The 16,697-nt window shown below is 46.8% G+C and overlaps 13 protein-coding genes across 13 annotated transcripts, besides 25 other annotated features; 1 reads left to right on the top strand and 12 right to left on the bottom strand. All coding sequences in view use genetic code 2, as the record gives it.

Annotated features, from left to right (window-relative positions):
• Window positions 1-1,041: a D loop (control region).
• Window positions 1,042-1,111, top strand: a tRNA (tRNA-Pro).
• Window positions 1,111-1,182, bottom strand: a tRNA (tRNA-Thr).
• On the bottom strand, window positions 1,183-2,323 carry CYTB. Its single transcript has one exon. Coding sequence (YP_004021561.1; cytochrome b) is annotated over window positions 1,183-2,323 (1,141 nt in total).
• A 4-nt stretch (window positions 2,324-2,327) lies between these two features.
• Window positions 2,328-2,396, top strand: a tRNA (tRNA-Glu).
• On the top strand, window positions 2,397-2,918 carry ND6. The gene has a single exon. A coding sequence (YP_004021560.1; NADH dehydrogenase subunit 6) covers window positions 2,397-2,918, from the start codon at window positions 2,397-2,399 to the stop codon at window positions 2,916-2,918; it is 522 nt and encodes a 173-aa protein.
• On the bottom strand, window positions 2,915-4,750 carry ND5. Its single transcript has one exon. A coding sequence (YP_004021559.1; NADH dehydrogenase subunit 5) covers window positions 2,915-4,750, from the start codon at window positions 4,748-4,750 to the stop codon at window positions 2,915-2,917; it is 1,836 nt and encodes a 611-aa protein.
• Window positions 4,751-4,822, bottom strand: a tRNA (tRNA-Leu).
• Window positions 4,823-4,889, bottom strand: a tRNA (tRNA-Ser).
• Window positions 4,890-4,958, bottom strand: a tRNA (tRNA-His).
• Window positions 4,959-6,339, bottom strand: ND4. The gene has a single exon. Coding sequence (YP_004021558.1; NADH dehydrogenase subunit 4) is annotated over window positions 4,959-6,339 (1,381 nt in total).
• On the bottom strand, window positions 6,333-6,629 carry ND4L. The gene has a single exon. A coding sequence (YP_004021557.1; NADH dehydrogenase subunit 4L) covers window positions 6,333-6,629, from the start codon at window positions 6,627-6,629 to the stop codon at window positions 6,333-6,335; it is 297 nt and encodes a 98-aa protein.
• Window positions 6,630-6,699, bottom strand: a tRNA (tRNA-Arg).
• Window positions 6,700-7,048, bottom strand: ND3. The gene has a single exon. Coding sequence (YP_004021556.1; NADH dehydrogenase subunit 3) is annotated over window positions 6,700-7,048 (349 nt in total).
• Window positions 7,049-7,120, bottom strand: a tRNA (tRNA-Gly).
• Window positions 7,121-7,905, bottom strand: COX3. Its single transcript has one exon. Coding sequence (YP_004021555.1; cytochrome c oxidase subunit III) is annotated over window positions 7,121-7,905 (785 nt in total).
• ATP6 lies at window positions 7,905-8,588 on the bottom strand. The gene has a single exon. A coding sequence (YP_004021554.1; ATP synthase F0 subunit 6) covers window positions 7,905-8,588, from the start codon at window positions 8,586-8,588 to the stop codon at window positions 7,905-7,907; it is 684 nt and encodes a 227-aa protein.
• ATP8 lies at window positions 8,579-8,746 on the bottom strand. Its single transcript has one exon. A coding sequence (YP_004021553.1; ATP synthase F0 subunit 8) covers window positions 8,579-8,746, from the start codon at window positions 8,744-8,746 to the stop codon at window positions 8,579-8,581; it is 168 nt and encodes a 55-aa protein.
• Window position 8,747: 1 nt separating this feature from the next.
• Window positions 8,748-8,821, bottom strand: a tRNA (tRNA-Lys).
• Window positions 8,822-9,512, bottom strand: COX2. The gene has a single exon. Coding sequence (YP_004021552.1; cytochrome c oxidase subunit II) is annotated over window positions 8,822-9,512 (691 nt in total).
• Window positions 9,513-9,524: 12 nt separating this feature from the next.
• Window positions 9,525-9,593, bottom strand: a tRNA (tRNA-Asp).
• A 3-nt stretch (window positions 9,594-9,596) lies between these two features.
• Window positions 9,597-9,667, top strand: a tRNA (tRNA-Ser).
• On the bottom strand, window positions 9,668-11,218 carry COX1. Its single transcript has one exon. A coding sequence (YP_004021551.1; cytochrome c oxidase subunit I) covers window positions 9,668-11,218, from the start codon at window positions 11,216-11,218 to the stop codon at window positions 9,668-9,670; it is 1,551 nt and encodes a 516-aa protein.
• Window position 11,219: 1 nt separating this feature from the next.
• Window positions 11,220-11,290, top strand: a tRNA (tRNA-Tyr).
• Window positions 11,291-11,292: 2 nt separating this feature from the next.
• Window positions 11,293-11,358, top strand: a tRNA (tRNA-Cys).
• Window positions 11,359-11,389: 31 nt separating this feature from the next.
• Window positions 11,390-11,463, top strand: a tRNA (tRNA-Asn).
• Window positions 11,464-11,532, top strand: a tRNA (tRNA-Ala).
• Window position 11,533: 1 nt separating this feature from the next.
• Window positions 11,534-11,605, bottom strand: a tRNA (tRNA-Trp).
• Window positions 11,606-12,650, bottom strand: ND2. Its single transcript has one exon. Coding sequence (YP_004021550.1; NADH dehydrogenase subunit 2) is annotated over window positions 11,606-12,650 (1,045 nt in total).
• Window positions 12,651-12,719, bottom strand: a tRNA (tRNA-Met).
• Window positions 12,719-12,789, top strand: a tRNA (tRNA-Gln).
• Window positions 12,789-12,860, bottom strand: a tRNA (tRNA-Ile).
• An 8-nt stretch (window positions 12,861-12,868) lies between these two features.
• ND1 lies at window positions 12,869-13,843 on the bottom strand. The gene has a single exon. A coding sequence (YP_004021549.1; NADH dehydrogenase subunit 1) covers window positions 12,869-13,843, from the start codon at window positions 13,841-13,843 to the stop codon at window positions 12,869-12,871; it is 975 nt and encodes a 324-aa protein.
• Window positions 13,844-13,920, bottom strand: a tRNA (tRNA-Leu).
• Window positions 13,921-15,604, bottom strand: an rRNA (l-rRNA).
• Window positions 15,605-15,676, bottom strand: a tRNA (tRNA-Val).
• Window positions 15,677-16,628, bottom strand: an rRNA (s-rRNA).
• Window positions 16,629-16,697, bottom strand: a tRNA (tRNA-Phe).

Here is a 16,697-nt window from a genome sequence, read left to right as displayed (position 1 = left end):
CACAGAGTAACATTTTTTTGCAGCACTATATACCAACACGTAACAGAACTCGTTGAAGACGTCAGTCGAGTCTTTCATGGTTTCGGGGTTTGACATGAATATTAGACTTTTTCGGGCGTAGGGGGTAAGGGGGTTTGTCGCGCGAAAAAACCTCCTAGTTTTCCGAAGAAGGGGGGCAGTATAATAGGGCAGGGTGGGTTGAGAATTGATCTATTATGCACCTGATATCACTTATGTAATTCTTCCATGAATGCTGATGGAGTATTGGGCAATTGTTCTTTATTTCAAGGAAATGTTCACCCTTTAAACGTTAACATTACGAAGTGAGTCGCCACACGCCAAGTGAAAGTGAAGGGGTGAAGAGAATCAGATGCATGTAAGTGAACGCCCGGCATGGTGGGTAACGAGTCGTTAGTACCCCACCATAACTTATGCCTGGAAAATTCAATTCTAAGGGGGATTATAAATTTATGGCCCTGAAATAGGAACCAAATGCCAGGAATAGTTCATTCTGTGAAACCCCCACAATTTTTGTCCGTGATCTTATCATTAACCGTATGCGCGATTTAGTCGTGTTGGTCGGTTCTCACTACATTAAATAAGTCTATAGCTATTTTTGGTGGGTAACGCATGGAAAATGGTTTAATGAAGTAATAGGGATTAATCTATTTATCAGCTTTTCTTATTGATATTCTGAATCTTAGTTTAATGCTTTGTATATACCTTAGTTTAATTATTACTTGTTTGTTTTCATGGGTTATTATCTGATTATTACTTATTTATCCTTAGATTCATGAATGTAAGTATAAAACAGTTATTTACTTGATATAATATGAATGGTGATTATACATAGTATGTATAAGTACCATATATATATGTATAATTATACATAGTATGTATAGACACCATATATATATGTATAATTATACATAGTATGTATTATACCATCTGTGTAGGGTGTTGTACATACTATGAGTATACAACATTTATATACTAGAGTACATATAATAAGTACATATATCGGCGCGTCGGCGCGTCAAGCAGGGAATAGTTTAACTTAGAATACTAGCTTTGGGAGTTAGAGGTGGAAGTTAAAATCTTTCTTTTCTGGGCCTCAGGGAGGATTTTAACCTCCGGTCTCCGGGTTACAAAACCGGCGCTTTAGAACTAAGCTACTGGGGCAGTTTCATTCTAGGACTTTGTTCTCTGCTCACCCGGCTAGTGGGGTTAGAATTAAGAACAGAGAGAAGTAGGCTGCTGAGGCTACTTGTCCGGCAATGACGTAGGGGTGCTCTACTGGTATTCCTCCAATTCATGTTAAGACAACAACGTCTAGTACTAAAGCTCAGAATAGGAACTGTGTAATGGGCCGGAATGTTAGTCCTCGATGCTTTGAGGTGTGCAGGATGGGAATTACTATAAGTACTAAAATGGAGAATAGAAGGGCTAATACTCCACCTAGTTTGTTGGGGATTGAACGTAGGATGGCGTAGGCAAATAGGAAGTATCACTCTGGTTTAATGTGGGGTGGGGTAACCATGGGGTTGGCGGGTGTAAAATTATCTGGGTCCCCCAGCAAGTTAGGTGAAAAGAGGGCTAACGAGATTAGCGCTAGTAGTAAAGCTGCGAAACCTAGAAGGTCTTTGTAGGAGAAGTATGGGTGGAATAAAATTTTATCAGCGTCTGAGTTAAGACCAGCTGGGTTATTTGATCCTGTTTCGTGTAGGAATAAGAGGTGGAGGATTGTGGCCCCTGCAATTACGAAGGGGAATAGGAAGTGGAATGCGAAGAATCGGGTTAGAGTGGCACTATCTACGGAGAAGCCCCCTCAGATTCATTCTACTAGTGCGCCTCCTACATATGGGACGGCAGATAATAAGTTGGTAATTACTGTGGCCCCCCAGAAAGATATTTGTCCTCAGGGGAGAACGTAGCCTACAAAGGCAGTCATTATAACAAGAAGGAGAAGGATTACTCCAATGTTTCATGTCTCTTTGTAGACGTATGAGCCGTAGTAAAGTCCTCGGCCAATGTGGGCGTAAATGCAGATGAAGAAGAATGATGCCCCGTTTGCGTGCATGCTTCGGATTAGTCATCCATAGTTTACGTCACGGCAAATGTGGACGACGGAAGAGAATGCCGTTGCGATGTCAGAAGTGTAGTGTATAGCCAGGAATAGTCCTGTTAAAATTTGTGCCGCTAAACACATTCCTAAAAGTGAGCCGAAGTTTCATCAGACTGAAATGTTAGAAGGGGCTGGGAGGTCGACTAGTGCGTCGTTGGCGATTTTTATGAGTGGGTGGGTTTTTCGTAGGCTTGCCATTAGGGTTTCTATAGTTGAATAACAACGGTGGTTTTTCGAGTCATTGGTCTCGGTTAGAATCCGGGTAGAAATTATGGTATACTTTGTGTGTCTCTGATTATTTGGGTTTGTTTTAGGGATGGTGGGCGTTGCATCTAATCCTGCCCCGTATTTCGCGGCATTAGGGTTAGTGATGTCTTCTGGGGCGGGTTGTGCTGTTTTAGCAATGTTTGGGTTGCCGTTTTTGGCCTTGGCTCTTTTCTTAATTTACTTAGGGGGGATGTTAGTAGTTTTTGGGTATTCGGCTGCTTTGGCGGCCGATCCGCACCCTGAAAGCTGGGGGGACGCGTCTGTTTTTGAGCATGCGATGTTCTACTTTGTGGTAGTCGTTGCAGGGTTGCTCTATTTTGGTTCATCATGATATGGTTTTAGTACCGGGGTGTTAAGTAGTTGTAAAGAGTTGTTGATGGTCCGGGGAGATGTTGGTGGGGTTTCCATGCTTTATGCTTCAGGGGGTGTTATGATGGTGTTATGCGCTTGAGTTTTATTGTTAACTTTATTTGTAGTATTAGAGTTGACTCGTGGCTTAAGCCGGGGGACTTTACGGGCTGTTTAGGTTGAGGCTAAAAGGGTGGCCAGACCTGTGGTGATTATGAAGATTATTAGATATGTCTTGATGATCCCTCGTTGGGTGTCGCTAGTGGCTGCGGACATTTTCGTTTGAGCTGAAACTAGTCCTTTGGGGCCTGCGGTCTCAAATCATGACTGGTCTACTAGTTGGTTGGCCATTGTTTGGCCTAAAACCAGGTTTAGTTTAGGGACCAGGCGGTGTACTGTTGCGGGGAAGAAGCCGAGCATGTTTGAGAAGTTGTGTAGTTTAATGGTTGGGGTGGGTTTGAATTGTTTGGCGGTGAGGGCGGCTAATTCTATGGCTGTTAGAAGTCCAATGATTGTGACAATAAGAGCAGCTAGTTTTAGTATGGGAGGCATGGTCATAATGGGTGTTTTTGTGGGGAGGGTGTTTGAAATAAGAATTAACCCGGCTACAATGCTGCCTCAGGCCAGTCGTTTAATTGGGTTAATAACTGCAGGGTCATTTTCGTTGATTGGGGAGAGGGGTGTAAATCGGGGGGTTCCCATGGTAACAAAAAATACAACTCGGAAGCTGTATACGGGTGTGAAAGAGGTTGCAATTAGAGTGAGGACAAGGGCTCAGGCGTTAAGGTAGGAGGTGTTTAGGGCTTCGATGATGGCATCTTTTGAGAAGAAGCCGGCCAGAAAGGGAGTTCCTGTTAGAGCTAGGCTTCCAATTGTGAGACAGGTGGATGTAAAAGGTGCTAGGTTGTGTAGGCCCCCCATTTTTCGGATGTCTTGTTCGTCATTAAGGCTGTGGATAACTGATCCGGAGCAGAGGAAGAGTATTGCTTTGAAGAAGGCATGGGTGCAAATGTGGAAGAAAGCTAATTGGGGCTGATTAAGTCCGATTGTCACTATTATGAGTCCTAGTTGGCTTGAAGTAGAGAAGGCTACGATTTTCTTGATGTCATTTTGGGTGAGGGCACATGTGGCGGTAAATAGTGTTGTTAGTGCACCTAGACACAAGCAGATGGTTAGTGCTGTAGGGTTGGTTTGGGTAAGAGGATGTAGTCGAATAAGGAGGAAGATTCCTGCTACAACCATTGTGCTTGAGTGCAGTAGGGCGGAGACTGGCGTGGGACCTTCCATTGCGGAAGGCAGTCAGGGGTGAAGTCCGAATTGGGCCGACTTGCCTGTTGCGGCAATGATTAGGCCTAGGAGGGGGAGGGTTATGTCCATGTTGTGAGAAAGTGCAAAGATTTGTTGTATCTCTCATGAGTTAAGATTTATGGCAAATCAGGCCATGCTTATAATTAGTCCGATGTCTCCCACTCGGTTATAGATCACGGCTTGTAAGGCTGCAGTGTTGGCGTCAGCTCGGCCGTACCATCAGCCGATTAGTAGGAAGGACATAATTCCTACTCCTTCTCAGCCAATAAATAGTTGGAATATGTTGTTGGCTGTAACTAGGATAATTATAGCGATTAAGAACATGAGGAGGTATTTAAAGAATCGGTTCATGTATGGGTCTGCGTGTATGTATCAGGAGGCAAATTCAAGGATTGATCATGTTACGTAAAGGGCAATTGGCGTAAAGATAATTGAATAGGCATCGAATTTTAGGCTAATGCTAATGTTGAAAGTGGATGTATTTATTCAGTGTCAGGTGGTGACGATTGTTTCTACCCCCTGGTCTAAGAAGATAAATAGTGGTAAAAGACTGACCACGAATGCGGCACTAACTGCGGTTTTTACGTGGGATACGGCTCAACCGGGGGGTTTTGGTGCGGGGTCAATTGTTGTAATAATAGGGTAGGCTAGGAGGGCAAAGATTAGTGTAAGTGATGATGATAAAATCAGTGTAGTTTGCATAGCCTCTGCTTGGATTTGCACCAAGAAGTTTTGGTTCCTAAGACCAACGGATGACTGTTATCCTCAAAGGCCCGAGGGAGCCGCAGATTCTAACTGCGGGGGTAGAGATTAGCAGTCTCTATTGCTACAGGCCTCTCTCGGCGGGTAAGGAGGTTTGAACTCCTGTCTTTGGAATCACAATCCAACATTTTCGTTAAACTATACCTGCAGTAGAATCATCCTCACATGAACTCTGGTTTGAGGACAAGTAGAACAACTGGAATTAAATGAAGGGCAATCAAAAGGTGCTCTCGTGTGTGATATGGGGTTAATCCTGTAATATGTGCTGGTACCGGGCCCCGCTGGGTTATTAGGAACATGTAGAGGGAGTAACCGGCTGTGATCAGGGTGCCGAGTCCTGTAAGGATTAGGGTTCAAGGAGATCAGTTAAATATGGTTGTAATGATTATGATCTCCCCCATAAGATTAGGGAGTGGGGGGAGTGCAAGATTGGCTAAGTTGGCAATAAACCATCATGTGGCTGTTAGGGGGAACAGTATTTGCATGCCTCGTGCCAAGACTATAGTTCGGCTGTGTGTTCGTTCATAGCTTGTGTTTGCCAGACAGAACAATGCTGATGATACTAGTCCGTGGGCAATTATTAAAATAATTGCTCCGGTCAGGCCTCAGGGGGTTTGAATAAGAATACCTCCGGCGACCAGCCCCATGTGGCTTACTGAGGAGTAAGCGATTAGTGATTTTAGGTCTGTTTGGCGTAAACAGATAGATCCTGTTATGATGATGCCTCAGAGGGCAAGCACGATGAAGGGATAGGCCATTTCTTTAGTGAGGGGGTCAAGGACTGTTGTTATTCGAATCATGCCGTAGCCCCCAAGTTTTAGTAAAACTGCGGCTAGGACTATTGATCCGGCAATAGGGGCTTCTACGTGCGCCTTTGGTAGTCAGAGATGGACGCCATAGAGGGGCATTTTTACGAGGAATGCCACCAAGCAGCCCGCTCATCAGATTTTGTCCCCTCAGGAGATCAAAGTTAAAGGCTGACAAAAGTTTAGGGTAATCATTGATAAACTTCCTGTTGAATTTTGTAGGGTTAGTAGTGCAACTAATAGTGGGAGGGACCCTGCTAAAGTGTAAAATAAGAAGTAGGTGCCCGCATTTAGGCGCTCTGCTTGGTTGCCCCATCGGGTGATGATAATAAGAGTGGGAACAAGGGTTGCTTCGAATATAATATAAAACATAATAATTTCTGTGGCTCCGAATGCTATAATAAGGAAGGCTTGAAGGGAGGCCAAGAGGCTGAGGTACATGCGTTGTCGGGAGGCAGGTTCGGACTGTGTGTGGTTTTGGCTTGCGAGGATTATCAGAGGGAGGAGTCAACATGTTAGGACTAGAAGGGGGGCAGAAAGGGGGTCAATTGCTATATAGTTGTTTGGCAGGGTCCATCCTGTTTCTGCTGTCCAGTTGAGCCAAGTTAGACTTAGCAGGGCAATAATCAGGCTGTAGGACACGGCGGATGTCCAAAGTCATTTTTTGGGCGTTAACCAAATCGTTGGGAAGAGCATTAGGGTTGGGATTAGCACTTTTAACATTGCAGGAGGTTAAGGTTTTGTAGTCGGTCTGTTCCGTGGGTTCGGGCTGTTGCCACTAGTAGGGCAAGACCCGTGCTGGCTTCGCAAGCAGAGAAGGCGAGGAGTAATATGGGCGCTGCAGAGAAGTTTGTTGCTTCTGTTTGTAGGGTCCATAAAGAGAGAGCAAGGAAGAGGGATAGCATCATGCCCTCTAAACATAGCAGAGCAAAGAGAAAGTGGGTTCGGTGAAATGCCAGGCCTATAAGGCCTAGGATAAATGCTATGCTAAAACTGAAGTGCACCCGGGTCATAAGGGAGTTATAGACTTTAACCATAGTTGTCTGAGCCGAAATTGGCAGTCTTTAGTTGGACTAATTCCCTATTCGGCTCATTCAAGGCCCCCCTGCATTCACTCATAGACTAAACCTAGTGTTAGGAGAACAAGGATGGCGGTGGCCCATGAGACGGTTACTAGTGGGTTGAGCAGTTGATTTCCCCAGGGGAGGGGGAGTAGCAGTGCGATCTCTAGGTCAAATAGTAAGAATAGAATGGCTACTAGGAAGAATCGCAGGGAGAAGGGCAGGCGGGCGGACCCTAGGGGATCAAATCCGCACTCATAAGGTGAAAGTTTCTCTGCGTCAGGGTTTATTTGCGGTAGTCAGAAGGAGACAATGATTAAAATGATTGATAGTACGGAGGTGATTGCTAGGATGGTTATGATTAGACTCATTATCTTTCCTTGGGCTTTAACCAAGATTAGATGGTTGGAAGCCACCTGTACTGTCTTTTATACTAGAAAGATTATGATCCTCATCAGTAGATAGAGACGTACAGGAATAGTCATACTACGTCAACAAAGTGTCAGTATCAGGCGGCGGCTTCGAATCCAAAGTGGTGGTTTGAAGTAAAGTGGTGGAGCACTTGACGTAGAAGACAGACAGCCAGGAATGTGAGCCCAATAATAACGTGTAGGCCGTGGAATCCTGTGGCCACAAAGAATGTTGATCCGAACACTCCGTCTGCGATTGTAAAAGGGGCTTCATAGTATTCTAGGGCTTGTAAGAAAGTAAAGTAGAAGCCTAGAAGGATTGTAAGAGTAAGAGACTGGATGGCTTGCTTTCGCCCCCCTTCTATAAGGCTATGGTGGGCTCATGTTACAGTTACACCGGAGGCTAGAAGGACGGCTGTATTCAGTAGTGGCACTTCGAATGGGTCTAGGGGTGTAACTCCTGTTGGGGGTCAGCAGCCCCCTAGTTCAGGGGTTGGTGCTAGGCTTGAGTGGTAGAAGGCTCAGAAAAATCCTGCAAAGAAGAATACTTCTGAGGTAATGAACAGGATTATTCCGTAACGCAGCCCTTTTTGAACTGGGGGGGTGTGGTGGCCTTGGAAGGTCCCTTCTCGGACAATGTCTCGTCATCATTGGTATATGGTTAGGAGCGTTAGTACTAGCCCTAGAGTTATAAGGAGGGTTGAATGGAAGCGGAATCAAATTGCAGTGCCGGATGTTAGCAGCAGGGCGCCAACTGCTCCGGTGAGCGGTCAGGGGCTTGGGTCTACCATGTGGTATGCGTGTGCTTGGTGGGCCATTAGACAGCTTGATGAAGGTATAGGCTTAAGAGTAGGACGAAGACATATGCTTGAATCATTGCTACGGCGACTTCTAGAAGGGTGAGCAGGAATAAAATTGTGGCTGTTAAGATGGCCACGGTTGGCATAATTGGGAGAAGAACAAAGGCTGCTGTGGCAATTAGTTGAATGAGTAGGTGGCCCGCTGTTAGGTTGGCAGTTAGTCGGACCCCGAGGGCTAAGGGCCGGATAAATAGGCTAATCGTTTCGATAATAATTAGTACAGGGATAAGAGACGCTGGGGTGCCCTCGGGGAGGAGGTGTCCTAGGGCAGCTGTAGGTTGGTTTCGCATGCCAATGATTACTGTGGCGAGCCACAGAGGGACGGCAAGGCCTATGTTTAGAGAAAGCTGTGTAGTTGGTGTAAATGTGTAGGGGAGGAGTCCTAACATGTTGATAGTAATGAGGAAGAGCATTAGAGATGTAAACAGGACTGCTCATTTGTGTCCCCCTGGGTTAATAGGTAGAAGAAGTTGTTGTGTAAATCGATTAATGAATCAGCCTTGAAGTGTTAATACTCGATTGTTTAATCATCGTGTTGTGGGGGTGGGATATAAAGTTCATGGGAGTGCGATTGCTACTGCAATAAGGGGGATACCCAGGTAAGAGGGGCTCATGAATTGGTCAAAGAAGCTTAGTATCATGGTCAGTTTCAGGGTTCAGGTTTAGCTTTTTCAGCTCCTACAGTTGTAGGTTCATTGTTGAAGTTATGGGCTAGGACTTTTGGGGGAATGACTGTTAGAAAAATTAGTCAAGAGAAGACAAGAATTGCAAATCAAGGAGCGGGGTTCAATTGAGGCATATCACTAGAGGTGGTTGGGGGTCACCAATCTTCAGCTTAAAAGGCTGACGCTAGGCCCAATTTAGCTTTCTAGTGAGGCGTCTTCAAGTATGAGTGAGGATCAGTTTTCAAAGTGTTCTAGAGGAACAGCTTCTACCACAATTGGCATAAAGCTGTGATTTGCACCACAAATTTCAGAGCATTGCCCGTAGAATACGCCGGGACGGGAGGCGATAAAGGCGGTTTGATTTAGGCGTCCTGGTACTGCGTCTATTTTTACACCTAGTGCTGGAACGGCTCAGGAGTGAAGTACGTCTTCCGCTGATACAAGAACTCGGATGGGGGATTCTATTGGAACAACCATTCGGTGGTCTGTCTCTAGTAGGCGGAATTGTCCTGGTACTAGGTCTTGTGTGGGAACCATGTAGGAGTCAAAGCCCAGGTCTTCATAATCTGTGTATTCATAGCTTCAGTATCATTGGTGTCCTATGGCTTTGATAGTTAGGTGGGGGTCGTTAATCTCGTCCATGAGGTAAAGAATTCGTAGGGAGGGAAGTGCAATTAGAATAAGGATTACTGCTGGTAGGACAGTTCACACAATTTCAATTTCTTGGGAGTCCAGAATGTATTTGTCAGTAAGTTTGGTAGAAACCATTGACACAATAATATAAAGAACCAGTGTGCTACTTCGGCGTACGATCATTAGGGTGTGGTTCGTGTAATGTAGAGGTGGTGCTGTGACAGGGGAGACCGCGTTCTGCAATCCTAGTCGTGATGGATGTTCCATTAAGCTCTAGGCTAAGACACGCGGGAGTTTAACCCACAATTTTGCCTCGACAAGGCAAGGTAATCGTTTTACTAGTGTCTTATTAAGAAAGTGGCAGAGTGGCCATGCAGTTGGCTTGAAACCATCTCACGGGGGTTCGATTCCTCCCTTTCTCGTTATTTTGCTTGTACTTGCACGAAAGCCGGCTCCTCGAAGGTGTGGTAAGGAGGTGGGCAGCCGTGTAGTCATTCTACGTTTGTTATGGTAAGCTCTACTGATGATACTTCCCGTTTGGCGGCAAATGCTTCTCAAAGAATAAATAAGAACATAATTACTGCTACTAAAGAGATTAGTGATCCAATTGAAGACACCGTGTTTCAAAGGGTATAGGCATCTGGGTAGTCCGAGTACCGTCGTGGCATTCCGGCTAGCCCTAGGAAGTGTTGTGGGAAGAAAGTTAGATTTACCCCTACGAACATAACCCCAAAATGGATTTTTGTTCAAGTGCTGTGAAGGGTGTATCCTGAAAATAGTGGGAATCAGTGCATGAATGCGGCCATGATGGCAAATACAGCACCCATTGACAGAACATAGTGGAAGTGTGCTACTACGTAGTATGTGTCGTGTAGAACAATGTCTAGGGAGGAGTTGGCTAGTACAATCCCTGTGAGCCCCCCGACCGTGAAGAGGTACGCGCGGTCCAGAGCTCACAGCAGGGGAGTATCCCATTTGATTGAGCCCCCGTGCAGAGTTGCAAGTCAGCTAAAGACTTTTACTCCGGTGGGAATGGCAATAATCATTGTTGCGGATGTAAAGTAGGCTCGTGTGTCGACATCTATCCCCACGGTAAACATGTGGTGGGCTCATACAATAAACCCTAGAAGCCCGATGGCCATCATGGCTCACACCATTCCCATGTATCCGAAAGGTTCCTTTTTACCGGAATAATAGGCTACAATGTGGGAGATCATTCCAAATCCTGGCAGGATTAAAATATAAACTTCCGGGTGGCCGAAGAATCAGAACAGGTGTTGATATAAAATTGGGTCCCCTCCCCCTGCCGGGTCAAAGAAGGTTGTATTTAGATTTCGGTCTGTTAGGAGCATTGTAATCCCAGCAGCTAGCACAGGGAGTGAGAGAAGAAGGAGAACGGCCGTTACAAGCACGGATCATACAAATAGGGGTGTTTGATATTGTGAAATTGCAGGGGGTTTCATATTAATGATTGTGGTAATAAAATTAATGGCCCCAAGAATTGATGAAATACCTGCTAGATGAAGAGAGAAGATAGTTAGGTCGACGGATGCTCCGGCGTGGGCAAGATTGCCTGCCAAAGGTGGGTAGACTGTTCACCCGGTTCCTGCCCCGGCCTCAACTCCGGAGGAGGCAAGGAGGAGGAGGAATGAGGGTGGAAGTAGTCAGAAGCTCATGTTGTTCATTCGTGGGAATGCCATGTCTGGTGCCCCGATCATAAGGGGGACCAGTCAATTCCCAAAGCCGCCAATTAGAATTGGCATTACTATGAAGAAGATTATTACGAAGGCGTGCGCCGTAACGATGACGTTATAGATCTGATCATCTCCGAGAAGCGCCCCGGGTTGGCTCAGTTCGGCTCGGATTAAGAGACTTAAGGCAGTGCCTACTATCCCTGCTCAGGCACCAAATACTAGGTAAAGGGTACCAATATCTTTATGATTAGTTGAGAAAAATCAACGTGTAATTGCCACAGGTAGGATGGCCGAAGGTTTAGGCGGCGGATTGTAGCTCCGAGGACAGAGGTTTAACTCCTCTTCTTACCACAAGCCCTGTGGTGAAGTTCATGTCAGGTTGCAAACCTGAAGACGCGGGCTACCGCCTGCCGGGGCTTTCCCCGCCTCTCTCCTGGACGGCGGGGAAAGTAGATGGATGCTCGCTGGTTAGGGCGCTTAGCTGTTAACTAAGAGTTTGTAGGATCGAGGCCTTCCCATCTAGAAAGGCTTTAGCTTAATTAAAGTGTCTGGGTTGCATTCAGAAGATGTGGGATAAATCCCTGCAAGTCTTATCAGGGGCTAGGAGATTTTCACTCCTGCTTGGAGCTTTGAAGGCTCATGGTCTTAATGCTATCCTAAGCCCCTAGGCTAAAAGGGCCAGGGCGGTTGGGGTGAGAGGGAGGAGAGAGGTTGATGAAATGATGGCTGCGGACAAGGGGAGGGAAGGTTGTTTAGTTGTGGTTCGTCAGGGGGCTGTGGAGTTAGTGGTATAGGGGGAGAGGGTAAGGGTTATGGCGTAGCTTAGTCGAAGGTAGAAGTAAAGACTCAATAGGGCTGTGAGGGCTATTACGGTGGCCGTGAGGGGGAATCCTTGGCTGGTAACTTCCTGGAGAATTAGTCATTTAGGCATGAATCCTGTTAGCGGGGGTAAACCTCCTAGGGAGAGAAGAATGAGGCAGGCCAGTGCGGTCAGGGTAGGGGCTTTAGTTCAGGCGGAGGTTAGGGTAATAGTTTTGGTCGAGCCAACATTGTTTAGGGTGAGGAAGGCGGCTGTTGTTATGGCAATATAGGTAATTAGGGCTATCAGTGTTATTTGGGGGGCCATTTGGGCTACTAGAATTATTCACCCTAGATGTGCGATTGAGGAATATGCTAGGATTTTGCGTAGTTGGGTTTGGTTAAGTCCCCCTCACCCTCCGACTAGTGTGGAAGAGATTGCTAATGTTGTAAGTAAGTAAGGGTGGGCGTTGTCCGCAACTTGGAGGATTAGTGCAAATGGGGCTAGCTTTTGTCAAGTGGATAATACTAGTCCTGTGGTTAGCGTGATTCCTTGGAGAATCGTCGAACGGCAGGCGTGCATGGGGGCTAGGCCAATTTTTAGTGCTAAAGCTGTAATGGCGATGGAAGAGGCGACGGGGTGGGAGAGTTGGGTGATTTCTCATTGTCCGGTGATTCATGCGTTGGTGGTGCTAGCAAATAGAAGCATAGCTGCTGCCGTGGCTTGTGTGAGGAAGTATTTGGTCGTGGCTTCTACGGCACGGGGGTGGTGTTGGTAGGCTATTATGGGGACGATGGCAAGGGTGTTAATTTCCAAGCCCATTCATGCTAGCAGTCAGTGGGAGCTTGCAAAGGTTATTGTAGTTCCTAGGCCGAGGCTAGAGAGCAGGATTGTGAGTACGTAAGGGTTCATTAATAGGGGAAGGATTTTAACCGACATACTCGGGGTATGGGCCCGAGAGCTTATTTAGCTGACCTTACTAGAAAGTGGTGTAGTGGAAGCACCCAGAGTTTTGATCTCTGGAGGACGGGTTCGAATCCCTTTTTTCTAAGGAGCTGGGGGGAGTTTAACCCCCGTGGTTCACTCTATCAAAGTACCCCTTAGACGTTCAGGCACAGCTCCAGGTTTACCTAGAATTGGGGAGGGAGACCTGCAGTCCCCACTGGAAGGGAGATATGTCAGAGAATTAGTGCTAGTGTAAGGGGAAGGAAGTTTTTTCACACTAGGTGTATTAGTTGGTCATATCGGAATCGTGGGTAGGAGGCCCGAACTCATAAGAATAGCCCAGAAAGAAGGGCTGCTTTAAATATGATGCTAATGGTGGTAAACTCGGGAAATGAGGGGAAGTGTGAGGCCCCCATAAAGAGTACTGCTGATAGGGTATTTATGAAGAGAATGTTGGCGTATTCGGCCAGGAAGAAAAGGGCGAAGGGTCCTCCGGCGTATTCTACGTTGAACCCGGATACAAGTTCTGACTCCCCCTCAGTTAGATCAAATGGTGCTCGATTGGTTTCTGCTAGTGTGGAGATGTACCACATTGCTGCAAGAGGTCATGCCGGGGCTAGTAGTCAAATTCCTTCTTGTGTGATGCTAAATATTGACAGGGTAAAACCCCCTGTAAATACGATTGTGCATAGAAGAATGAGCCCCAGGGCCACTTCGTAGGAAATGGTTTGGGCGACGGCCCGTAGGGCCCCAATTAGGGCGTATTTTGAATTAGATGCTCACCCAGACCCTAGGATTGAGTACACGGCTAGGCTGGACAGTGCTAAAATAAATAGTATGCTGAGATTAAGATCAGTGACAGGGAAGGGTAGGGGCAGAGGTGCTCATAGTGTGAGTGCCAGTGTGAGGGCCAAGGTAGGGGTGGCCAGGAATAAGAATGGGGAGGATGTGGACGGTCGGACAGGTTCTTTAATAAAGAGTTTAACTCCGTCTGCGATTGGTTGAAGTAGTCCGTAAGGGCCTACCACATTTGGTCCTTTTCGTAGTTGCATGTAGCCCAAGACTTTTCGTTCAATTAGGGTCAGAAAAGCTACGGCGAGTAGGACCGGTACGATGTAGGCAAGGGGGTTGATGATGTGGGCTATGATAATGTGAAGCATAGCTAAGGAGAGGATTTGAACCTCTGGGGAGGGAAGTCTTAGGCTTCCTGCATTTACCGGGCTCTGCCACCCTAGCGCGCCCTTCTCTTGGGCCGGGGATTACCCCCCTTTACCTACTTCAGTTGTATTCAGCAGGTTGGGGGGAGGCGTGCTTAAAGCAGGGGCCTCATCACTCCGGTCCTTTCGTACTAGGAAGGGTGGTTTCACAGATAGAAACTGACCTGGATTACTCCGGTCTGAACTCAGATCACGTAGGACTTTAATCGTTGAACAAACGAACCCTTAATAGCGGCTGCACCATTAGGATGTCCTGATCCAACATCGAGGTCGTAAACCCCCTCGTCGATATGGACTCTGGGAGGGGATTGCGCTGTTATCCCTAGGGTAACTTGGTTCGTTGGTCGGCATAAAGCCGGATCATTATTGGTCAAATGTTTTGTGACTTAGAGCTGTGGCTCTGGGTTTTAGGGTGTCCCCCTATCCACTCGGGAGCTTTGTTATCTCCCGTGGTCGCCCCAACCGAAGACGCTTATGCCATAATCACGTTGTTTAAGGGTCCAGTCAGCGGCCGCTTTTCGTGGTTGGTTGGCGTCTAAAGCTCCATAGGGTCTTCTCGTCTTGTGTGTAAATACCCGCTTCTGCACGGGTAGATCAGTTTCATTGACCGGGAAAAAGAGACAGTTAAACCCTCGTTATGCCATTCATACAGGTCTCCATTTAAAAGACAATTGATTGCGCTACCTTTGCACGGTTAAAATACCGCGGCCGTTAAACTTTTGGTCACAGGGCAGGCGGGACCTCCTATAATTAGTGGTGGCAGGAGGCGATGTTTTTGGTAAACAGGCGGGGTTTTGGTTTGCCGAGTTCCTTTTTATCCTTTAAGTCTTTCCCTTGATTTAAGCACTCCTGTGTGGGGGTAACGATGTTCTATTACATGGTTTTCTTGGCCTGGGGTGGCGGTGGTGTACTACCCTCTTTTGTTGGGTTCGTTAATTGTCGATGGGGTGTCCGATTCGACTTACACATGTGCTGGGAGAAGGTCTTTCTTCTTATTACTCGTTCTAGCATGGTCCCTCCTATGGGGGCATAGGATGGCCCAGTAATATTGGGGGCTTTGGAGATTTTAATGTTATAATAGGCTTGGACTGGTCTGAGCTTTAACGCTTTCTGTTCAGGTGGCTGCTTTTAGGCCCACTGAAACCTAGGGCCTTAGTTTAATATATTCCTTAGCCTCCCGTTTAAGGTTGTGTCCTTTGTTAAGGGAGCTGTACCTCCCTTGACTAACTCCCGCGGGTGTCCTTTATGCCTTGTTTAAGTAAAACTGTTGTGGGTAAGGGCGTGGCGGGGCTGAACTTCTATTCATTTCTTGGGCAACCAGCTATAACCTGACTCGGTAGGTCTTTCACCTCTACTCGGGGGTCTTCCCACTCTTTTGCCACAGAGACGGGTTGGCCCTATAATAGGCTGCCCCGGAGTAGCTCGTCCGGTTTCGGGGGTTCAAACTAGAGGTCTCTTTGCTTGAGGTTACTGGCTAGATCATGATGCAAAAGGTACGAGATGTAGTCTCTGCTTTTATTTACTTTAGTGCGTTATTTCATTTCTCTTTCAGCTTTCCCTTGCGGTACTTTGTCTATAGCGTCTTTATTTCCTTTTCTGTCGCCCGTACTGGGGTGGTCGAATGGTTTAGTTTGTGCTTTTAGCTTTTTGTAGAACTATTTATATCATTAACTTGGTTTTTATAGTTTGAGCTAGCTGTTTAGTTCCGGGCGATCCAACTTGCATGAATGTATTCTCGGTGTAAGGGAGTCGCTTAACTGTCTCAGCCACACCCGGATTATTCCAAGTGCACCTTCCGGTACACTTACCATGTTACGACTTGCCTCCCCTTGTGACGGGTGTTGTGTTATTTACCTTGGTGTGGGTGGTTGTTGGGGAGAGTGACGGGCGGTGTGTGCGCGCTTCAGAGCCGGCTTCAAGGGGGCACTCTATTCCCCCTTTACTGCTAAATCCACCTTCGGATTGTCGTTTCAGACAATCTTCCGTGAATAATCTGGATCAGATAATGTAGCCCATTTCTTCCTACTTCGTACGCTACACCTCGACCTGACGTTTTGAGTATTATTCATTCTGCTTACTGTAGTACCTTCACAGGGTAAGCTGGCGACGGTGGTATATAGGCGGGAAAAGCAAGGAGTAGTGAGGTTGAACGGGGGTTATCGGTTCTAGAACAGGCTCCTCTAGGGGGGTCTGAAGCACCGCCAAGTCCTTTGGGTTTTAAGCTGGCGCTCGTAGTCCCCTGGCGGATATTTGTTGTACTGGAATATCTAAGTTTACGGCGGGGCATAGTGGGGTATCTAATCCCAGTTTGTGTCCCAGCTGTCGTGGGTTCTGGTGGGAAGGGGTAAAGCTACTTTCGTGTCTATAATTCGAGCCTCTAGGTGCGTATGACGGCCTAAGGGGCCTTCGGCTTTAGTATTTTATTCTCCATAACCACTCTTTACGCCGAGTGAATCAACTAGGGCCTCTCGTATAACCGCGGTGGCTGGCACGAGTTTTACCGGCCCTCTTAACCCTGACTAAGTCAAGTTTTCACTTATGGCTTAATGTCTATCACTGCTGAATTCCCTTGGGGGTGTGGCTAAGCAAGGCGTCTTGGGCTAAAAAGTGTGCCTGATACCGGCTCCTCGTCCCCGGACGGGGGATTGAGGGCATCCTCACAGGGGTGCGGAGGCTTGCATGTGTAAATTGGGTTAGAGCTGATAATAAAGTCAGGACCAAACTTTTGTGACCGTGGGGCTTTCTACGACCCGTACTAACATCTTCAATGTTATGCTTTACTCTAAGCTACACTATC

This window comes from Alosa sapidissima, mitochondrion (assembly GCF_018492685.1).
Source record: "Alosa sapidissima mitochondrion, complete genome".
NCBI classification, from domain to species: Eukaryota; Metazoa; Chordata; class Actinopteri; order Clupeiformes; family Clupeidae; genus Alosa; species Alosa sapidissima.
This window is presented reverse-complemented; position numbering and strand designations above follow the sequence as displayed.